This window comes from Pteropus vampyrus, unplaced genomic scaffold (genome assembly GCF_000151845.1).
Source record: "Pteropus vampyrus isolate Shadow unplaced genomic scaffold, Pvam_2.0 Scaffold46, whole genome shotgun sequence".
NCBI lineage: Eukaryota > Metazoa > Chordata > Mammalia > Chiroptera > Pteropodidae > Pteropus > Pteropus vampyrus.
In genome coordinates this window covers 33,504-53,697 of record NW_011888827.1, presented here as the reverse complement: position 1 = coordinate 53,697, position 20,194 = coordinate 33,504, and the positions used below count along the sequence as shown (strand labels likewise).

General features: G+C 45.6%; 1 protein-coding gene across 1 annotated transcript in view; it reads right to left on the bottom strand.

Annotated features, from left to right (window-relative positions):
* NSMCE4A (NSE4 homolog A, SMC5-SMC6 complex component) overlaps positions 1-18,263 on the bottom strand; it is a 37,295-nt gene extending 19,032 nt beyond the window's left edge. The window contains exons 1-2 of the mRNA XM_011359303.1: positions 18,174-18,263; positions 16,932-17,145 (exon numbers count right to left, since the gene is read on the bottom strand). Of these exons, the coding sequence (XP_011357605.1) occupies positions 16,932-17,145; positions 18,174-18,263 (304 nt within the window). The remainder of the gene's footprint in view (positions 1-16,931; positions 17,146-18,173) is intronic.
* Positions 18,264-20,194: the final 1,931 nt, after the last annotated feature.

The window sequence follows — 20,194 nt, the reverse complement described above, 5'->3', positions numbered from 1 at the left end:
ATTCCAAGCTCCAGACAAAAAGACCTGGAACATTTCATTTAATTCAACGAGCTCTTGACGTGTACACAGACACCCTGCAAAGCGTAGCAGGTCCCAAAGGTGGCTCAGAGACTTGCCTTTGCCTTCCAGGTTCTCACCAGGAGACAAACATGTAACTGATCCTAAAATTCATATAAAAATACAAGGGGCCCAGAATAGCCAAAACAACCTTGAAAAAGAACAAAGTTTGCAGGACACACACTTCTCAATTCCAAAACTTACTACAGAGCTGTAGTAATTAAGACTGTGTGACACTGCCTCCTCTTTAGCATAAGGAGACATATAGATCAATGGAACAGAATTAAAAGTTCAGAAATAAACCCATACATCTATGGTCATTGGTTTTCTACAAAGATTCCGAGACAATTCAATGAGGAAACAATAGTCTTTGCAACAAATGGTGGTGCGACGATTGAATATTGACATGAAGAAAAATGAAGTTGCACCCCTCCCTCACACTATATACAAAAATTAACTCAAAATTGTTTAGACCTAAACGTAAGAGCTAATACTATGAAACTCTTAAAATAGAACATAAGAAAAACTCTTTGTGACCTTGGATTACCTGATGGTTTCTTAGATATGACATCAAAAGCAAGCACAAGCTACTGAAAAAAAGAATAAATTGGAGGTCAGGTTCATGGCACTTTGTCATAGCAGCCATAGGAAACGATCACAGGTACTCAGGATGAGCCACAGTAAGAAGACATCAGTGCTCCTGGACCTGAAAGATCAGAGGGAAAAGGCAGTGTTACCAGAGTCCCATGAAGGCTGAAGCAGTGGAGAAAGGCCACCAGACAAGAGGTGAGGTCCTAGAGGGCTGCAGCCATACCAGGAAAAGAGGACGCACTAAGAGAAGATTTGAGGTAGGTATGGGGACGAATGGTGCATAACCAGCAGCTGGTAAAGGGTGTTTCAGGGTCTATTTAGCTAGGTATAATAGAAACCCCACTACAGTGCCTTAACCAAAATAGTTACAATATTTCTTGTGAAACTGGAAGTCTAGAAGTAGGCAGTCGGGATTGGTGCATTGGCTTGATTGCCTCGACATAGACGTGGCACATGTCACTGCTGCTCATAGTCTATTGGCCAGAGCTGGTCCCATGGCCTCGACCTAACCCCAAGACAGTCTGGGAAACATATTTTCTGTTTCTGTTTCCCGTTCCTTCTTCTCTACTGTTGGAGCCCACTTTCTACCACGGAGGCCAGAAAACAAAACAAAATAAACAAAAGCCCCAGCTACTCACCTTTATTTCCCTCCTTTCCCTGTATCTGTGCCATGGAATGTGGCCCTATCTTGACCGTGGCCCTGAAGAGAAGTCTATTAGGGTCTTCTAAGGAACATTTTCTCCACAATAAAAATAGACACCAATAAAAATAGACGCAATAAAAATAGACACAATAAAAATAGAGGAAATGCTCCTCTTTAATCAAATATTGTCATGTCCACATATGTTGCTCAGAATATGGCAGCCATCTTGTGACCATGTGAGGACAAATGAACAAATTGACATTACAAGGTAGCAAGAACCCAAGTCCTTGATGACATAGCCAAGCTGCTGAACCAGCACTGCCACTACCCTTCCTCTGGGCATCTTGTTAAGGGTGGTAATGACTGTCATTGCTTAAACTGTTTTTCATCAGATGCTCTGTTATTTGTAGAAAAACAAATAATGCGTTTCTGTCCTATTCAAGCTGACTTGGCTTAGATTTTCTAGTACCAAAAAAAAAAGAAAAGAAAGAAAGAAAGAAAGAATTTTAACTCATGCAACCAGATGGATCCAGAAAGTAGGCAGTGTACCCATAACAGGAAAAGACTGATTAACAAGGGTGGTCACGCACAATAATCAGGAACAGAGTGTTGTTGCAGGATGATGAAGCGGAGTGAGAACAGAGTGTTGAGAGGAGCTGATGATGAGTAGACCCTTTTCCCGGGAGCTGAAGCCTCTGGATCACCCTCCTAATGAACATAACATGACAATGAGAAACTGCAAAGCGAGGCATAACCCGAAGGGGGATATCTGGTCACCAGGACTTAATGAACACCAAGCAGAGAGGAGAGATACAGGAGATGAGTCTGAGGTAGAGCATGGGTCTTCTGGTGTCATGGAGTTTAAGCCAGGCTGTAGCTGGTTACCAGCTCTTGCAAATCGAATGGGAAAACATGTAAAATATCAAATGGGAAACAAAGTTTGTAGTAGCTCTGACATCATCACCTCTAGGGAAGACAGTCAACTACAGGTGGGATCCTTCTGGTGAGATCTGATTCGGTGCTAGGAATTCTGGACTTGAGGGGTCTACGTATGTCCAATCATGTCTGAGTTAGAGCATCAATAACGCGTTTATTATGGGCTAGCATCATAGATATGTCCCTTGGTGTAATTTGATATTCGATAATGTCTCTCAGTTAGATCTCAGTACTCTTAATCTGCCAGGCTTCCGGGAAAGGCAGAAAGTTAGTAAAAACTTTCAACACCCTACTTCTCTGGTAGCTACTGCTGTGCTAGTGATGGCATAAATCTGTGTTGGAAATCTGCCTCTTTACTGGGTCCTTCATTTATTAATAAATGATTATCCAGTTCCTACTACGTGCTAAGCCACATGCTAGGTCCTGGAGATACTAAGTACGAAAGACAACAGACAAGGCCCTGCACTCACGGAGATTACAGTTTGGGGAGAAAGTTAGACATGAAGCTAATGAAAACAAAGATGGCTACATAATGGCCACTGTGTTAAGAGCTCGGAAGGAAACGATTGACAACAAGGCAAGAATTGTGACCTAGATGGCAGGGTCAGGCCATTCAGATGGGAAGGAGCGCAGGATGAGAGTCTGGGGTCGGGCGAGGTCGCTGGGGACATCAGAGCCCAAAGCCCAGCGCTCCATGTTTAGAAACTGCTTCACTCAAAGATGAAAAATCATCGCAAATCTATCAGACTAGACACTCTGAAGAGTCTCCTGCTACAAAACAAACAGATACCGTACATGCCACAACGTGTACGGCCCTGCTGGACTCAGAAAATAAAGGAATCCTGCAGGAACATAAAAGGAAGCTTAAACTGGTAAAAGGAGAAATGCTGGGAACTCCAGGTGGGGAGCTGTTGACATGCCATGTGGACGAGCACCCACTGCCTCTGCCGGGGAGCTCAGAGGTGGCCGGGGGCGTGGGGCTGAGCATCAGCAGGTCCGCTATACAGACTCATCAGTGTGAAGGCATCATGTGTCCTTTAGGTGCCAGGCTCTGCAGAGTGAGCAAGGCAGGCAAGATCCCTGCTGTCACAGGTGACACGAGACGGCAAAAGAGACAATAAACAAGGAACAGGTGAATCATTTCAGAGCGTGGGAATATGAAAAAAATTAAAAAGCGTACCATGGTAAGGAGTTATTTGGGGTTACTTTGGCTGGGGTGGTCAGGAGAGCCCTATCGGAAAGCTAACATTTCAGTGAAGAACCGAATAATGAGAAGGAGCCAACCATACACTGTTCTGCGGGGAAGAACTTTCCAGATCTAGAGACTTCTCTTTTTCCCAGGCCTCTACTTCAAATCTAGACACTGATCCAAAAGCTTTTGAGAAGACACTGAGCCCAGGACTGGGACGTGGCTACCTTTATGGTCAAGGCCTCTGGGTTAGGGTGCCCAAGACACAGGATGACGCAAGAGAGACAGGCGCGCACATCTCAGCTCCTCCCTCCTGGGCACAGACAGCAAAGGAAGCACTTGCTTTGAGGCAGTTTGGCCAGAGAGCAGGGGGGCTGCTTATATTCAGATACGCGACATAAACCCGGAGGAAGGCACGTGTGCTGCTCACCTGCGGCGAGCATGGGGCGAAGAGAGAGCGAGACATTGATAAATCTGTACGGCTTCAGTGACGTGTTAATTTTTAGTCTGCACTGCCAAATGCTAAGTACAAATGATTAATCAAAAAGGACAAATAGTTTCAAGACATAAGTGTCTTAAGTCCTACCCCCCTGCCACACACACACTGGTGTGTCCCTGGTTTTTTTTTTTTTGGAAAAGACTACAGCCACTTTAGTAAACGGCACTCATATCAGAAACAGCAGCTGGCCAGTGAGAGTTCGGCACTTGAAGTGATTTCCGGCTGGCAGAAAACGAACAAAAAAAATGGCGTCAGCTTGGGGATACTTTGTACCACGCTTAAGCCCTGTGCTTCACGCCATCCTCCAAAACTTTCTCTCGTTTGCTTTTCTTCCATTTTTTAAAAAAACATTAAAGATAATTTATAAATAAAGAAATAAAAAGAGCCACAAATTAAAGTGTTTTTTTTTCTAATCTCATATCACAGAATGTGTTAATATGATCACACCTGCTATGCGTTTGTCACCCAACACTAGACCGCCTGGCCTCAATAATGCTTTAGACCAGTGCTTCTCGAACTTTAATGTGCCTTTGAATCACCTGGGGTGGGGAGGGTGTTAAAATTACAGATTCTGATTCTGGGAGGGGACCTCTAATCATTCATTCCTAACTCCCAGGGGATGCCATGCGCTGACCGTGGTCGATGCTTTGAACTGCCCTTGGGAGTCGCAGGTCAATTTAAGTGTGTTTACTCACCTTTGAAGGCCAGAGTGGGATCTTTTTTTACTATTATTATTGAGATATAATTCACATACCATAAAATTCACACTTTTAAAGTGTGCCAGTCCGTGGTTTTGTTTTACTCACAGATCTGTGCAGCCATTGCCACAATCAATTTTAGAGCATTTTCATCACCCCAGGAAAAAAAAAAACCTTACTCTATTAGCAGTCGCTCCCTGTTACCCCAACTCTCCCCGCAGCCCCTGGCAACCACGAACTTATTTTGTTTCTACAGATTTGACTATTCTAGACATTTCCTATAAATGGAATCATGCGATATTGTGTCTTTTGTGTCTGGCTCCTTACACCTAGCATAATGTTCTTGAGGTTCTCCCATGCTGTAGCAGGTGTTGGTACTTCTTTCCTTTTTATGACTAAATAATATTCCATTTATAGATATACCACATTACGTTTATCCATTCATCGATTGGTGAACATGTGAGTTGCTTCCACCTCTTTGCCATCATGAATGATACCTTGGCATTTTTCAGAAGTGCAAAGAGGTCCCTCATCATCTGTCACAATCACTTGTTCATCCAGGGGGGAGTTACTGGTATCTAGTTCGCAATGTTCGCTTTTGGAAGAGTTGAGAGCTGTGCTGGGGCAGATCCCACCCTGAGACCGGACTGGGAAGGGAAGGGCGGTGGTGTCTGAGAAGGGGCTGCGTCTGCCCAGCGAAGCCACCGGCCTTTAGTTACATGTTTTCCCAATGCCAATTTCTGACTCCTCACCACATTTAGTTTACAGTTAGGTCAGGTGGTCTGACAACATTACTATCACCTTAAAAAAAAAAAAAAAGCTATTTATTTTAAAAGAATTTTAAACTTAGAGAAGTGGCAAGACGAACACAAACAGCTCTCATCTCTCCAGTGGTTAATGTTCTATTTGGCCCGCCTCCCGCTCTGGCTATCGATCTTCGTGACTATCCTTTATGTGAGATCGAGTCGCAGACACGATGCCCATCTTTCCTCAACATGCCCACCCACCCCAAGGACTCCTTCCTACATCGCCGCAGCACAATGTCCCTAACAGGAAATGAACACTATACTACACTGTCTCCCAGGCCTCACACTCCATTCAGATGTCACCAGCTGAAGGGAAGGAAGTAGGACAGCAGAGGGAGAAGTTGAATATAGAATTTTAAGTTGAAAATAATTTTCTCATCAGGAATTAAAAAGCGTTGTTCCATGGTCTGCTTGAAATGGATTCTGATTCAACAGTCACTGGACCAACATTTCAGGTCCTGCTAGACACGGAAAATACAATGTTAAATAAGACCAGGCCTCTGCTTTCATGGGGGAGGCAGATACTAAACAAAAACAAAAACAAGGAATAAGACTTGGTAGCGATGAGTGCTGTGAAGAATTTAAATAAGGCTAAGGGTAGAAATGCTGACTGGGAAGTGCTATTTCGGATATGAGGGGCGGGGACACTTCCTCTGAGGAGGTGACATTTGAGATGAGACTTGAATCACGAGAAGTAATGAGTCATGCAAGGATACAGGGAGATGGTATTCCAGTCAGAGGCAATGACCAAGAAAAGCCTTTGAGGATATGATGAGTCTGGCACATTCGAGAACCTTCCGGAAGGCACGGGTAGTTGGAGTGTGGTACACGAGGGAGAGTGCTGGATTCTGAGTCTCGTTACTATGTTCTGTTTCTAGAAACATTTGGGAACGGTGGTGGATTGAAGAGGGCCATGAATTCTTTGACACTCCTCCTGCTGAAGTGGGGGATCTATGTCTCCTCCTCTTTGATCTGGGCCCAGTGACTGTCTGACCAATAGAATTCAGAGAAGGTGACATTGTGCCCGTTTTTACACACAGACCTGAAGAGATTGGCGTATTCTACTTCCTATCTGTTGAAACATTTACTCTTGGAACCCATTCGCCATGCTGTAAGGAAGCTCCAAGACACATAGAGAGGCCATGTGTAGGCCACAGATGAGCTTCCAGCCAAAGTCTGTGTCACCAGCCAGCCCTCAGAGCCCAGCCTCATTCAGCCTCCCCACTGAGCCTTCACATGACTCCGGGTTTAGCGTTTGTCTGACCACAGCCACATGAGGGCCCTCCCCCAAATGAAACGGCCCTCGAGCCCGGCTCACCCATAGAACTGTGAGAGAGATTTTTAAGTTACTGTGCCAGGTACCCACTGGGCCTTTTCAATCTGGAGATTCACCTCCTTGAACTTTGGGAAATGTTCTTCTGTTACTTCTTCCTTCCACTTTTTGGTTCCATGTCTGCATTTCCTGTTAATCAGATGTGGGATCTCATAGATCAACTCTCTAAGCCTCTATAAATATTTTTCCATATTTTAAATCTTCTTTCAATTCTATTTTGTTTCTGAGATATTTTACTGTTTGCCTTCAAACTTCTATTGAATTTTTAATTTCAGAATATATAGGAGGTTTGGTTTTTGTTTGTGATTTTGCTTTTTCTCTGGTTGGTAGGCATGGGGGTGGGGTGGGACGAGGTGAAGGGTTAGGCTCTGCTTATACCGAGTTTTAATTTTCAGCCCCAGTTCCGCTCCCTCCGCTGCTGGGGTGTTTCAGAGCCTGTCCTGGGTCTGCAGGGGACGTGGAGCCTCCCTCGGGCTGAAGGCCGCCCGCCCCCTCCCACCCCGGCCCTGGGCCGAGGCTCCTTTGCTCTGACTCCCTCATGACCAGACCTCCATCCACTGCCCGTTTTCCAACGAAACTGCATCTGTCTTTTGTCAGATGATGTGGTACCCTGAGTTTGCTTTGTTATTGTCCCAATAAACTTAAAAACCAAAACAACAACAACAAAAATGACAAAAAAACAACTTCCTCTCGCTAGCATTTTAATGAAGTCTCTTTAAAAAAGGCGTTAAATTTGTATTTTGTTAGCCTCCTAAATGGGAGTTTCTTTTTCACTGTGTACAGAAATAACCCAAAACGTTTTCTTTTTCTTTTTAGAAATCTACCTGTTTACTGTCATATTAAACATTACTTTGAAGCATACTGAACATTACTGTTTCCTTCTCAGAAGTTTTACATACTCATCAGTTCTAAGCATTACCTGGCATATGTTTTGTTTTCTTTGTGTTCTCTGCCGTATGCTAGTAAGTTTCAGCGAGGTTCAATTTATGTGAATTCGAATCGGGCAAATAAGTCATATGGAATAGAAGTATTAATAAAACTTCACCTCAGGAGCAAATTTCGAAATATTTCAAATCTTCTCAAATGAAAAACAAATTGCTCTTGTTCATTAGTCAGCGTGTTGGTCAAGATGCCTTTCAAGGCTGACTGGACGAATGCATGATAAAAGGTGCACTCACCGTTGTCACATGGTGACGCCCCTTCGGCTGATAAACCCACGTCAGCAGTTTGGGTCAGGATTGTGGGAACCACACCGTTGCTAGGCATTGGAATTTTGGCCTGCGATTGCGGTGTCAAAAGATTTTCATATCTCAAGGCCATTCTCCCCAAGCATTAGGTATGGAGGGCAATGCGAGGACAATGGAAAAAAAAAAAAACAACTTCTGGATTAATAAACTGAGAACAGACGTTAGATGTGGTAGAAAGCCATGAAGGGGACCCAAACGGAGCACCATGACATGCCACATGGTTCATCTGGAAGGAGACACACTGTGCGATACAGAGGTGACACCGAGAAAGTGAAAAATAGCGCTAAGGGGGAATGAGCCGCAATGGCCGCAGGTCCAGGCCCCTCTGCAAGTGTTCTCTCCGCTTCCATGCTTGTTCCCATGAGGGAATTTGACTTAAATGATCTGAGCATCGAACTATGCAAGAATTCAGGAAAACATTATAAGATGTGATCGCCTTGAACGATTCTATTTGCGAATAAGGGTTTTCTGCTTTTAAAGGGTCTTTATGGGTATTGTCTTGTTGGATAGGCCATGCTGGGTCTGTGGGGAGGGTCGAGGGTGGCACTATTTTACCGGATGAAATCGAGGCGCGAAGCATTTGGGCAACTGACTCAAGTCACGGCTGGCATGGAGGTGAATCAGGACTGAAAATCCAGACTTCTCATTCCAAACTCGCTGGTAGGTCCTTTGCTGTCACAGCATTTCAGCTATTGCAAAACTCTGACTTCTTAAAGAATCTCTTTCCCAACCCAGTTAAAAATCTTAAATATGCAAAATAATAATAATAATAATAAGTTGTGATGAATGGAATTCGGTGCTCTGGAAACTAATTTTGAAAATAGATTACCTTTTAAGTTTTCTTGGAACAATTACTATCCACATGAGATGAAACTTCTAGAACAAAAAAAGAAAATTCGTGAGAAGACAATCTCCTTCTTTCCCTGTTCCTCAGTCTCCGCCCCTCCCAGGAGGCAGCCACTGTTACCAGTTCTTATGTACATTTCCAGTAAGAGTCATTAATTTATATATTATAATATGACTTTTTAGAGCATAAGATTCACATATTATACATAATGTAGTACACACACGGGAATTTATACCTTTTTTTCCTACACAAAACGGTAGCATATTATACACGCTGTTCTGTACCTTAATTTTTTTTCACTTATTGATGTATCTTGGAGAGTTTTCAGTGTTGGCACATAAAGATCCTGACGTCCTTTCAAATAGTTCCTTAGTTTTCAATTTTATGATTGCACATTTAATTCATTAAATACCGATGGAATTTTAGGTAGCTTTGCCATTTAGAATTAGCCTAACAATAATTGCTCATTCTCCCTTTCTCAAGGGAACATAGTGACATTTTCAAAAAGGACAACTTGATTTTCAGAGGTTGGTAGAAGCTGACAATGACCTGTCTCTGTTTATCAGAAGCACTTCTAATTTTACAGCTTTTTAATTTTTTTGAGGCTGCTTTGTTTTGAAAAGTGACTGGTCTGAGTCGAAATTTAGAACTTTCCCCTAGTAAATTGCAGCCCAAGGCAGCTGAAACCGGCTTCGTATCCCAAATAAACTCTGAAAAAACAGAGCTGCAGGCTCTCAGTACCTGCAAGCTCTCTGCCCTCTGTAATCCTCCCTCTGGGCTGCAGAGCCTTCTGGAAAACTGCCGCCTGGCCTGGGTCAGATTGCTTACACGCTGCTGCCTCCCAGGCCAGTGTTCCCAACCTTAAGCCAGTGCACATTTATAGAACACTCCCATGTGATCCCGGGGGAAGGCAGGCCGCGGGCAGAGGGCAGAGCCGAAAGTCGAAACATCGGGAGGAGAGGGCCTTTCCCCCCTCTCTGCTCCCCACGCTCACAGGATACTGGGTAAGTCAGTCTCAGATTGGTGGCTTTTTCCCTTTGAGCTACGCGTGGCTTTAAACTGGTTTGGCTACCTAGAATGGAGGGATAAATGCATTTCTTTCTTTTTTTCCTTATAAAGGGAAATTAAAGGCCTGTTATGTGCTTCTAAATCCCCCATAGTGCCTCCTAAATTAACTATATATATATATAGATAGATATATATATAAATTATTTTTTCTTTCCAGTAAGTTACCGGCTACTTTTGGTAGGATATGGCCCCATCAATCTAGACCTTGGTCCATTCGTTTATAAAATAAGGGTTTGGCTAGATGATTATTGAAATTTCTCTAGCCTCTGTTATGATTCTGCTCATCGCAAATTAGATTTTCAAGTATTTGTGATTCTGTGAAACGCTGATTTAAGACCGCCCCCTAAGACCCTAATTCATCAAGACTTTATGGAACACAGTTATTTTTGAACTCCCGATGGCGTTGACTTTGACATGTTTGTACAGTGTTTCTCCAGAGTCACACAGGGACCTTTTCAGACTGTTTCCGAAACCGTGGCTGCCAGCTTGAGTGGCCATGGCAGCGCAACAAAAACCGTGTGTTTCTGAGTTTGACTTGGTGTCAGTTATAGCCGAATCATCAGGTCTCAGTGAAGGAAGGCCGAATCCTAAGTCTCCCGAGAGGATCCTGCAGCTCCGTTACATGCACTGGAGTGTGAGTGTTTCTGTGTGTGTGTCCTATTTCATAGCATGTTCTATGAAACAGAAATGCACAGACTGAAATTCTTTGTCCCACGTACAGCCCTTACAATCCAGTGTGTAACGTCTGCGTCTGTGTGTGTATTGGAGGCAAAAACTCCACCCAGTTTTAGCCGCAGCTTCCAAATTAGCCCGGAGCCCTTCCTCGTGAATACCTGTTGGTTATTTGGGGTTTTCCTGCTCTTGGAACCAGATGAGAGTACCTGTTGCTTCCCTCTGCTTCTTCCTGCACAGAAGCCAATGCCAGATGGATCTATGGCTGTTGGTGGTTGAGGTTCAGGAGAAATCATATTATCTAGTCCTGTCGTAAATGTGCATAGGTTTTCAGTTTTTCTATCTGGTCGCTCTGTCTGTTTACATGAGGGGATTTGGGGGGGATGTAAGAACTCCGCTACTGCCATCTTCCCAGAATTCCATTTGTCAGGTTTTTCATTGCAATCAGGAAAACCAGTTCCCTTCTGCATAGCTCTAATGGGCAGTGATCAGGGACTGGCCCAGAAGCAAAGGGAATGGGGAGGAAGGAGACAATGAAGGAGACACTAGGAAGGAAGAATCCAGAGGGCTTGGTGAGTGTATATTGGAGAGACAAGAGGAGCGAAACAGAGGGCTGGGGGAAGATAACTGTTCATTCCTTCAGTTCATTCAGCAAACATTTGAGCAGCCCTGTGTACCAGACCCTGGGAATGAAGGCTTAGCTGTACAGCACACTCTGGGAATCCGGGTCCTCATGGAGCTCCCGGCCAGTGGGGAGTTAAGCTGGGGCTACCACGCAAGCCAGCAGCAAGCCGTGCAGAATTACCCTGAGGGTCCCGGGTATATGACTGAGAGAACACAGCCCCACTCTAAAGAAATGGGAAAGTCAAGAGAAGGGTTGGCCCGAGGAGGGGAGATCACAAATTTCCATTTCAAGAGGCTGAGTGGCTGTGAGTTATCTAAGTAAACATATCCATCAGAGAGTTCGAAATGCAGTTGGGTTTGGAGGGAGAAGTCGGGGCTGGCCCTTAGGTTTACAGCCTTCTGCCTGGACTTGTCAGAGAAAGTTATGAGAACTGATGGAATCTTCTTAGGAGACCAGACTGGAAGACCAAATCCTGGATCTCATTAAATGGCCTTGGAGGGTGGGAGGAGCAACTGGAGAAGGAAAAAGAGAACAAGATTTTGTAGCACCTCATTAAGCAGATCACAGTTTGGGGAAAAGTGGGGGCGATAGTGTCAGATGCTGAAGGAGGGTGAGGACTGAGAAAAGGCCAGAGTCTGGCGCGACTTTTGAGAGTGTTCTCTGTCAGGGAATGTTTTATTAAAAGAAACAGGAACCCACTCAAAAGAGAAGACATAGCCCTGGGCTGTAGCAACTCCTCGCCCTGCTTCTCAGCTCCCTCCTGCTTCGTTCTGGTCTGAGGGTGGGCCAGTCTCCTCAGCTGGGCTCCTAGTCCCGCTCCTCCCTCAGGTGGGCATGCACAGGCTCCGGTTTCTCTGGCACTGATCCCGGACCCCATTCCGCTTTGCCTTGTGGCCTCCCTTGATTGACTTCCAGGGCCTCAATCAAATATCAAGAGAGGGAATCCAATTGGCCCAATTTAAGCCAGAGTCGACCCCTAATCCAATTAGCAGGGTCTAGGAGGTGGGTTGGTGTGGTGAGCCAAGACCTCCCAGTCGGGACAGTGGGTGGTGGGGAGAGAATAAAGGATGGACAGTTTTCAGAGGAGAAGACAGAGGCAGGCCCTCGGAAGTCACCTGCTCAAGTGTGTGATTTTATGGGGGAGGGGAAGTGAAAGCTGGGCTACAATAATGGGTGCTACTAACTCATGCAAGGGTGTGTATTTAATTAGCCGTCGATGCCCTGGGGTGGGGCTGGGGGGTAGGGGGCAGCACTGGGTGGCTAATAAGGAAGCAAGAGAGCCAGAACAAGTGCAATTGACTAGACTGTGGAGTACTGGCCAGTTGAAAACCCAACTCACTGAGATGCTGACCATGGTCCAATGCTCTGACTTTTAAGGAGACCACCAGCCCAGGTGAGATTTAGCCATCTCACTGCAGGAAGTCCCAACCCAAAGGCTGGGAAAAAGACACTCTTCCGTAGAATTTCCCGCTCTTTGGTGAGCCAGCAAGGGAACAGCCCAACACTGCCCAAGAAACCAGCATAGGAAGACTACTCCTGGTGGGTTTGCCTTGTCCTAGGGTTCTTAATTCAGCTGTATTTGGAAGAGGTGAGTATTGACGTGTTTTATAATCCCAGCCTGCTGGGGCAAGTTCTGCGTGTGTTTCAACCTTGTGAAATGCTGCGTATGACAGGAGCAGCTCGAGACAGTCACCACCTTGCCAACGTTTCATAAATGTTGTGATCGAGAGTGTTTGAAATTGACGTGGTGGAGAGAGTCACAGTGATGAGTGAGTGTTCTGAGTTTGTGACCTAAAAAGGGGAAATTCTGCTCCACACTCCAGTCGGGCAACAGCCCGGGCAGAGCCCGGTGCCAGAATCGGTGCCAAAAGAATTATAAAGAGATTAAACCCAGCAATAACAGCTGATGTTGTTCAAGCAAAGAGACCTAGCTAACTCTATGTAGTCAAGCTGCTTACGTCTGAATAAAGTTCAGGAATGGCTAGAATTAGTTGTGTCTCGGTGTTCTGGGGCTCAAAGAAAGAGCCAGCCCCTTCCAAGGACTGGCCCTCCTCAGAGTAGCTGCCTGTGATTCTTATTCGATCTTGAGTTGCAAGATTTTGGCGACGAAAGAGTCTTCCTTTCTGGTTGTGTTTGTTACGTGGGAAAGGACCATGAAGCTGGAGCGATCATGTCTAAGTGGGGCCAAGTTTTCATTTCGAGGGGACATATTTTCTAAGGTGACTCTGTGAGCTTAAAAAGCATGGTTCCGTATTTACTTTTGGTCACACAAAAAAAAAAACCAGTCCTGTGAATGTGCTTCTGCTGAAACTCATCATGAGGTTCAAGTCAGGATCTGACAAAGTTATTCTGCGTCTCATATTTCATAGCAAACAGATGAGACAACCAAGCCTTGAATCCTGATCGGTCACAAGATCATCCTCTCATGAGTTCCAGTTCTTTGAAGAGCACTTGGTGATATTGTTTGCTTTGCCTGGTGGAAGTTGCACTTTTGGCATTTGCTGGGGGTGCTTTCCTTTCCCCCAACGCCCGCCTGCTTTCCTGCCCAGCACTGCAGTGCTTTTACAAATGCTTCCTCCTCATTTAGCATAAAGAAAAAGATTCGTGTTGACTTACATCGGTCAACAGGTGTCGGGGGAAAAGATCCAATTATAGATGCCATCCTTGGAGAAGCAACTAGGTAGAGAAGAAACAATGCCCACAGGCAATCAGTCCTGCGTACCAGAGCTTCTTGTCAGATGGGCAGATCCTAGTAGTAGCGAATTCGGGAAGTTATCCTTTAGATTAATAGTCTGCCATGATGAAGTAACCGCTCGAACTAAAGTGGACCCAGAAGTTGTCCTTTGGGAGATGTGTTCACACATGGTGAGATTAGTCCTCAGGTCGACTTTCTGGAAGCCAGGTAGTAGTGGTCAGACACATAGTACTAGGAACCAAAACCAAGACAGATGAGGAAGAAGGGCTGAACTAGGACTTGGGAAGCGACACTTGGACTTCAGAGGTCCATTGGAGGCACTGGATCCCACACCTGAAGTTGAACAAGGATGTTCAGTTTGGAAAATGCAAATCAAACAGAGTCTAAATTATTGCCTTGACGCATGTTAGGAAGAGATGGCCTAATTCCAAACATACCACTGACAGGCAGAGATTGGCTCAGCCAGGGTTAGCTAGGGAACTGGAGGGCGCCCAGTCACAAATGAGGGACGGAGACCTCTTTTCCTCCTTGTCAATCTCCTTCCTTTCCTTCCTTAACTTTCCATTATGGAATTTTCAAGCATGCACAAAGGTAGAATACTGCAACATTCTTTATACGCCTGTACTGGTTTTAACAATTATTTACATACAGCCAATCTTATTTCATTTATTGCTTCGCTTTCCATTAATGTCGGCCCCTCCCCCAACTGCCATATGGTTTTAAAGCAAATCATTTTATCATTCAGTCAATAATATTGAAGTATATATCTCCAAAAAAATGAGGACTCTTTCTATGTGTATAATCACAATGTTATGATCATACCTAAAAAAAACCCCACACAATAATTCCTTAATATTAAAAATCCTGTTAGTGTTCAAGTATTCCTAATTGTCTTATATACATATATTTTTAAGTTGGTTTATTTCAATCAGCATCCAAACAAAAAACACAAGTTGCTTTAAGCTGATGTATCTATTAAGGCACTTTTCCATTCCCCTCACCAGAATTTCTCTCTCTCTATATATATATCTATATATCTATATCTATATCTATATCTATGTCTGTCTATCTATCTATCCATCTATCTATCTATACATATATATACCCTTCAGAAATTTCCTATGTCTTCCACCATATACCTATCTACTTTTCCTGTAAATTCTTTTTGTCGTGGTTATAAGAGTAATTTTTTAAGTCCTTGTCTGCTAATTCCAACTTATGGGTCATCTGCATATCTGTTTATATTGATTATTCTCTCTCTTGACTACTGGTCATTCTTTCCTGCTTCTTTACATATCCAGTTGTTATTGTATCTTGGATGTTGTAGTGATACATTGTAGATACTGGATTCTACTCTCTTCCTTTGAATTGTATTGTCTTTTCTTCTATCAGGCAGTTAAGTTACTGGAGAATTGCCTTGATCCTGTGAAAGCTTCGTGTTAGAACTTGCTGAAGTAGGTCTGTTTTGATTTAGCCCAATTCCTAGAGCATAATCCTTAGTCCTGGGATTTAGTCCTTATTCTTATGGTTTCGATGAGAAGCTTGGGGTATTTACCAAGCCCTCTAACTTGATTGGACTTGAGCTCCAAACTGCATTCTTGGAAACTGCTCTTCAGATATTTCAGCTTCTAGCTGTTGCATTTCCCTGGGGTCCTTGTTGCTAACCCTGAGTGGGTGCATGTTTAGAATCAGCCAGGGACTTGAGAGGAACTGTGCACAGACTTTGGGCTCCCCCTTTGTGGTTCTTTATGAGATTTCCCCTCCCACTTCCTTAATTTTTAAAAGATAAATTAAAATAAACTTGTCTGAAGAACAGAGGTTTTAAAAAGCTGTTTTCTATTCCACATAATAAAATTGCCTGATGTTAGCCGAAACTTTCCCTAAGGCCTAATAATTGCATTTGTAAAGTCTTATTATGTCACATAGAAGGCGAATATCTTTAGTTCCTTTGTTCAGCTCTAGCATATGGCTCATCCGCATTGATGTCTTTGACTCTGGTGTAATTGGCACCGAGAGCCCATCTACATTCAAGATCTCTGTCATGTTGTTTTCATTGAAATAGCTTCCCCACCCCTCATTTACATCCTCCCTTTGACCTCCCCTCAGCCCACAGTTCCCAATTATATTGATACTGTATTTGATTTCCAAAAATGACAGCACAGTTCAACTTTTGGATTCAATCTGATGTCTGCATTTTTGTGGGTTTCAGCAGCTTGTTTTCATAAGGAATATGGTTTTGCTAATCTCCAGTCTGTGGAGAAGCAATTTATGGAAATTGTGAGTAAGGGGAACCTCATATTTGAATATGTCATCAAGTATCTGTTTTAGCAGGAGAAAAAGAGACCCTTAGATGCAAATCAACATGCAGCTTTAAGTTCTCATTTTGTGCTAAGAGGCTATAACATGGGATGCTCAGAGCCTCGTTCTCAGAGAGCTATAGGGCAGTGACACTCAGTCTGGCATAGACCAAGTTGACACCAGTGGCCACCAGTCAAGGAGTCGTGCCTGTAAATTGTCATTCCACCACCAGAGAGGGATGTGATCCATCCATCAGTCCTCCCTCATGTGGCACCCTTTACGGTTCAATGAACAGATCTTCAAGATGGCCAGTCAGAGTGGGGTGCAGGCTGGTAAGAAGGAAAGTTAAATGGACCCTCTGGGGAGACTCTTATCAATTAGCTTTTGCCATATAACGAACCACTTCAAAACTTGGTGGTTTAAAGCAACAACCCTTTATTTAGCTTTTGACTCTGTGGATTGGCAGTTGGGCTGGGTTCAGCTGCTCCTCTGGATGGTCTCATGGTCTCAGCGGGATCCCTCCTGTGTCTGTGGTCCACTGCGGGCTGGCCAGCTGATGGCTACCACTCATCAGCCATGTAAATGAGAAAGCACACTGATTCAGTGTAGTCCCAGAACAAGGCAAATTTAGGTTGGGCCTTGAGTAAAGGTCTATGGCCCAGTCTAAAATGATGGTTCATAAAGTCAGTTAGATCATCCCTGTTAGACCTTGGGTCTCACCACTGACCATTGCCCAGCCCGTGCCTAGTGGTGTCATTGTTGTCCAGAGCCCTGGGGTAGTGCCTCACAGACTCAGGGGTGGGTCTGATTTTGGAGCCGTAGAAATAACTTTCCAATGAGCCAATACAGTGCTCTCCAGAGGAGAAGCCTTGGTAAGTAGTGAGTTTCCCATCACTAAAAGTATTCGAGCAGACTAGAGATCCCATGATTGTCCCCGGGTTCTAGCAGAGGTTCAAAACAAGGAAAGCATCACCACCAAAGGCATCTGGACTCTGTTCCCAAAGAACTAGATTCCAGCTGATGAACTAGACCCTTTAAGACCTGTCTCAATCATCCAAGGACGTGACTGATGGTGGAGATGCCAGATTTTCCTCCAATGAAAGGGACACAGAACTGAAATGCTCTCCTGACACAGGAAGCCTCAGTGCTTCCTCCAGCCCTCCCGCCACCCCCTACCACACCGTGTCCTTGCTCACCCAGCCCTCTGCCTGCTCTCCACTCTGACTACTCGTGCTGGCACAGTCCCTGAACCCACTTCTGATCCTGCCAACCTGACCATGCCCCTAAGTACATCCCCTGTATTGGTTTCAGTACGTCCTGCTTGATCTCACCTAGGGAAGGTCTAGCCTGGTCCTCGCCCACCTCACTCTGCAACCATCTTCACCATCCCAGACAGACAAGCTGTAAAAAATGAGATGCATGTTTTTAAACAGCTAAAACTTGGAAACAATTTAGAATCCACTGCAGCTGTTAAATATGTTGTAAACATGGGGAAATGTTCTTGGTAAATTACTATTGAATGAAAACAAAAAGCAGTTTCAGAAAAAGGACAGAGTATGTATGATCCCCAATTTTGTTTCTGTGGGTTTTACTTAAGATCGTAAAGATGCTTACCCGGATGTCAACTGCGGTCTCCCTGCCCCTTTAGACTCAAGCCAAAGTCCATGCCTAGTGGGTCTCCAAAGTCCACCCCAAGGTTTCTGTGAATTCCCAGGGCTTATATGTCTGGGCTCCTCTGCCCTCAGGCTTCTCCTTCCTGCCGTGTCCGTTCCATTTTGTAGTGACCCAGATATGAATAAAGCACAGCTCCTTCTCCAAGTCCCAATCCCCCAACCCCTGCTGAAAACAAATGCTCACAAAGCATTTGCAAACGTGGTGTGAAGATGCGGAGGGATGCGGGAGTGGGGAGGAGGCTTTACGCAACAACAGAAGAAAACAACTTTGAAATGACATTAGACATTCTCGTTACTCGAATGTCGCCGCTCACCCGTTTCAGGGGGAGGTCCCACTGACCCTTCGCCGCCGTCATTCCCTGTCCCACGGCAGTGCCCAGGTTCATCCCCCGACCCCTCCCCACCCCGTTCCTTTCTCTGCTCTGACCTTCTGCCACAAAAACCAAACTGTGATGACGCTCATGTCACGTGGGGAGCAATGTGACATCTCACTTCACTGAGCTTCAGCTCCTGCCAGCACTCGACACCTACACAGATTATACCAAGTCCTTTGCCCAAGCAAGGACCGTTTCTTCCCCAAAGGAATCCTAGTGCCAGTCTCATGAATAAGCCCGGGTTTGTCTGATGGAGGATGAAGGATTGCAGAGATGCTCCAGCCAACGGCCAGAGCTCTCAGCGTGGGCAGGTTATTCAGGCTCTCTGGCATTACGCTCATCATCTGTGAAACGAGGCTGTTAGATTAGCTCTGCTCCTCCACAGTAGGCCAGTGGCTCCCTGGTGTCCAGACCGGCCACAGGTGTGCCAGGCTTTTGATTCCCTCGACGCTTGAGGTGGCCAGGTGGGGCCGGGGCAGGGAATGAGACCACAGCAGCCTTGTCCACGTCCCAAGTCAGAGGCTGTGTAAATGTGATCACGTGTGTGCCGAGATGTGAAAAGCGTGGGAGGCCGTGCTAGAACGAGAGCTACAATCCCTCCCAGTTGTGACAGCCCCGTGATAGAGATTGACACTTGAGTGACAGGAAGCCTAGTTTGTGAGTAGGTGAAAATTTGTTATTGGTGGGGGTGATGAATCCTAAACAACATCTTATTAAAGTTAGAACTGATGGCGTGAGCTCACTTTACTCGTTTATTTGGACACTTATTGGGTCCCAATGCAGAGAGTCCTGAACCAGGGGAAAGAATTGGGGTTTGGATCCCAGCTCGGCCAGTGTAGCAGTCAGGGTCAGGAGACAGGAACATCCCAGTTATTTCAACAAAGAGAATTTAACGTAAAGTGATAAGGTAGCAACTGCAGGAGGCAGCTACTACCCTTAAGGCGGGTTGGGGGAGGGCACAGAAAAGATGTTGGAATTATTAAAACTGAGAGGCTTGGAAGGGGAGCCTCACAGAAGGAATCCTCGGGCCTCTGTAGGAGGGGCTTCCTGGGGCCGGTGTCCCCGGGGCCGGTGTCCCCGGGGCTAGCTCCGTAAGAGATGGGAAAACTGCCACCTGGATTCCATTGCTGCTGCCCAGGTGAAGCGGGGACAGGGTCAGGGGGAGATGCTCCCAGAAACAGGAAACGGATGGGAAGGGATGTGCTGTCCTTCCTGCTTCTTCCTCCGGCCTCTGTCCCTCCGGGCACAACCTCACGAGGAACAGCAGACGAAGCAGGAATGGGGGCTGCAGAGTGCCCCGGCAGCTGACTGTCGTGGGCAAGGGGCTGGGAAACCGAAGCCGGCCCAGCCTCGCACCAGCAGAGGGGCCGGGCAGGCCAGTCTTGCCTCTGATGAGAGCAGGTGACCTCGAAGTTCCTTCTGAGTTCTTCACATTCGACCAGACTGGACGTGTCACATCAGCATTTCTCGGTGGCCTCAGAGGTGGGGGAGGGAAGAAGACAGGCAGCCAAGGAGAGTGAGAAGGAAGAGCTGTCATTTCACTCAAACGCAGCCGGGTCCTTGGCCCTCACAGATGCCCCGTCAGAGCAGAAAGCAGCCAACGTCTCTTAATTAATCCCTTTCCCAGGCTACCGCTGTTTGTTTGTGTTAAAAACAAGAACATGATAACAGAGCTATAAGTAGCTCTGTGCTCAGCTGTGCGAAGTAGCGAGAACTGAATCGGCCACTGGAGGGAGAAGCTGAGGTCTCTGCCTGCCCAGGGCGAGGGCTGGGGCCATCTTCAGAACAACAACTGACTTAGGTCACTGAGTTTGTCAAGGACCCAAAGGAGCAGCAGGCTCAGGTGACCCTGAGCTCACCCTCAATGAGCAATCATTATCTGGACTCCTCTGCTCAGTGCCTCCCACATCCTTGGCTGATGCAGGACCTGACTGGCTGGCCCC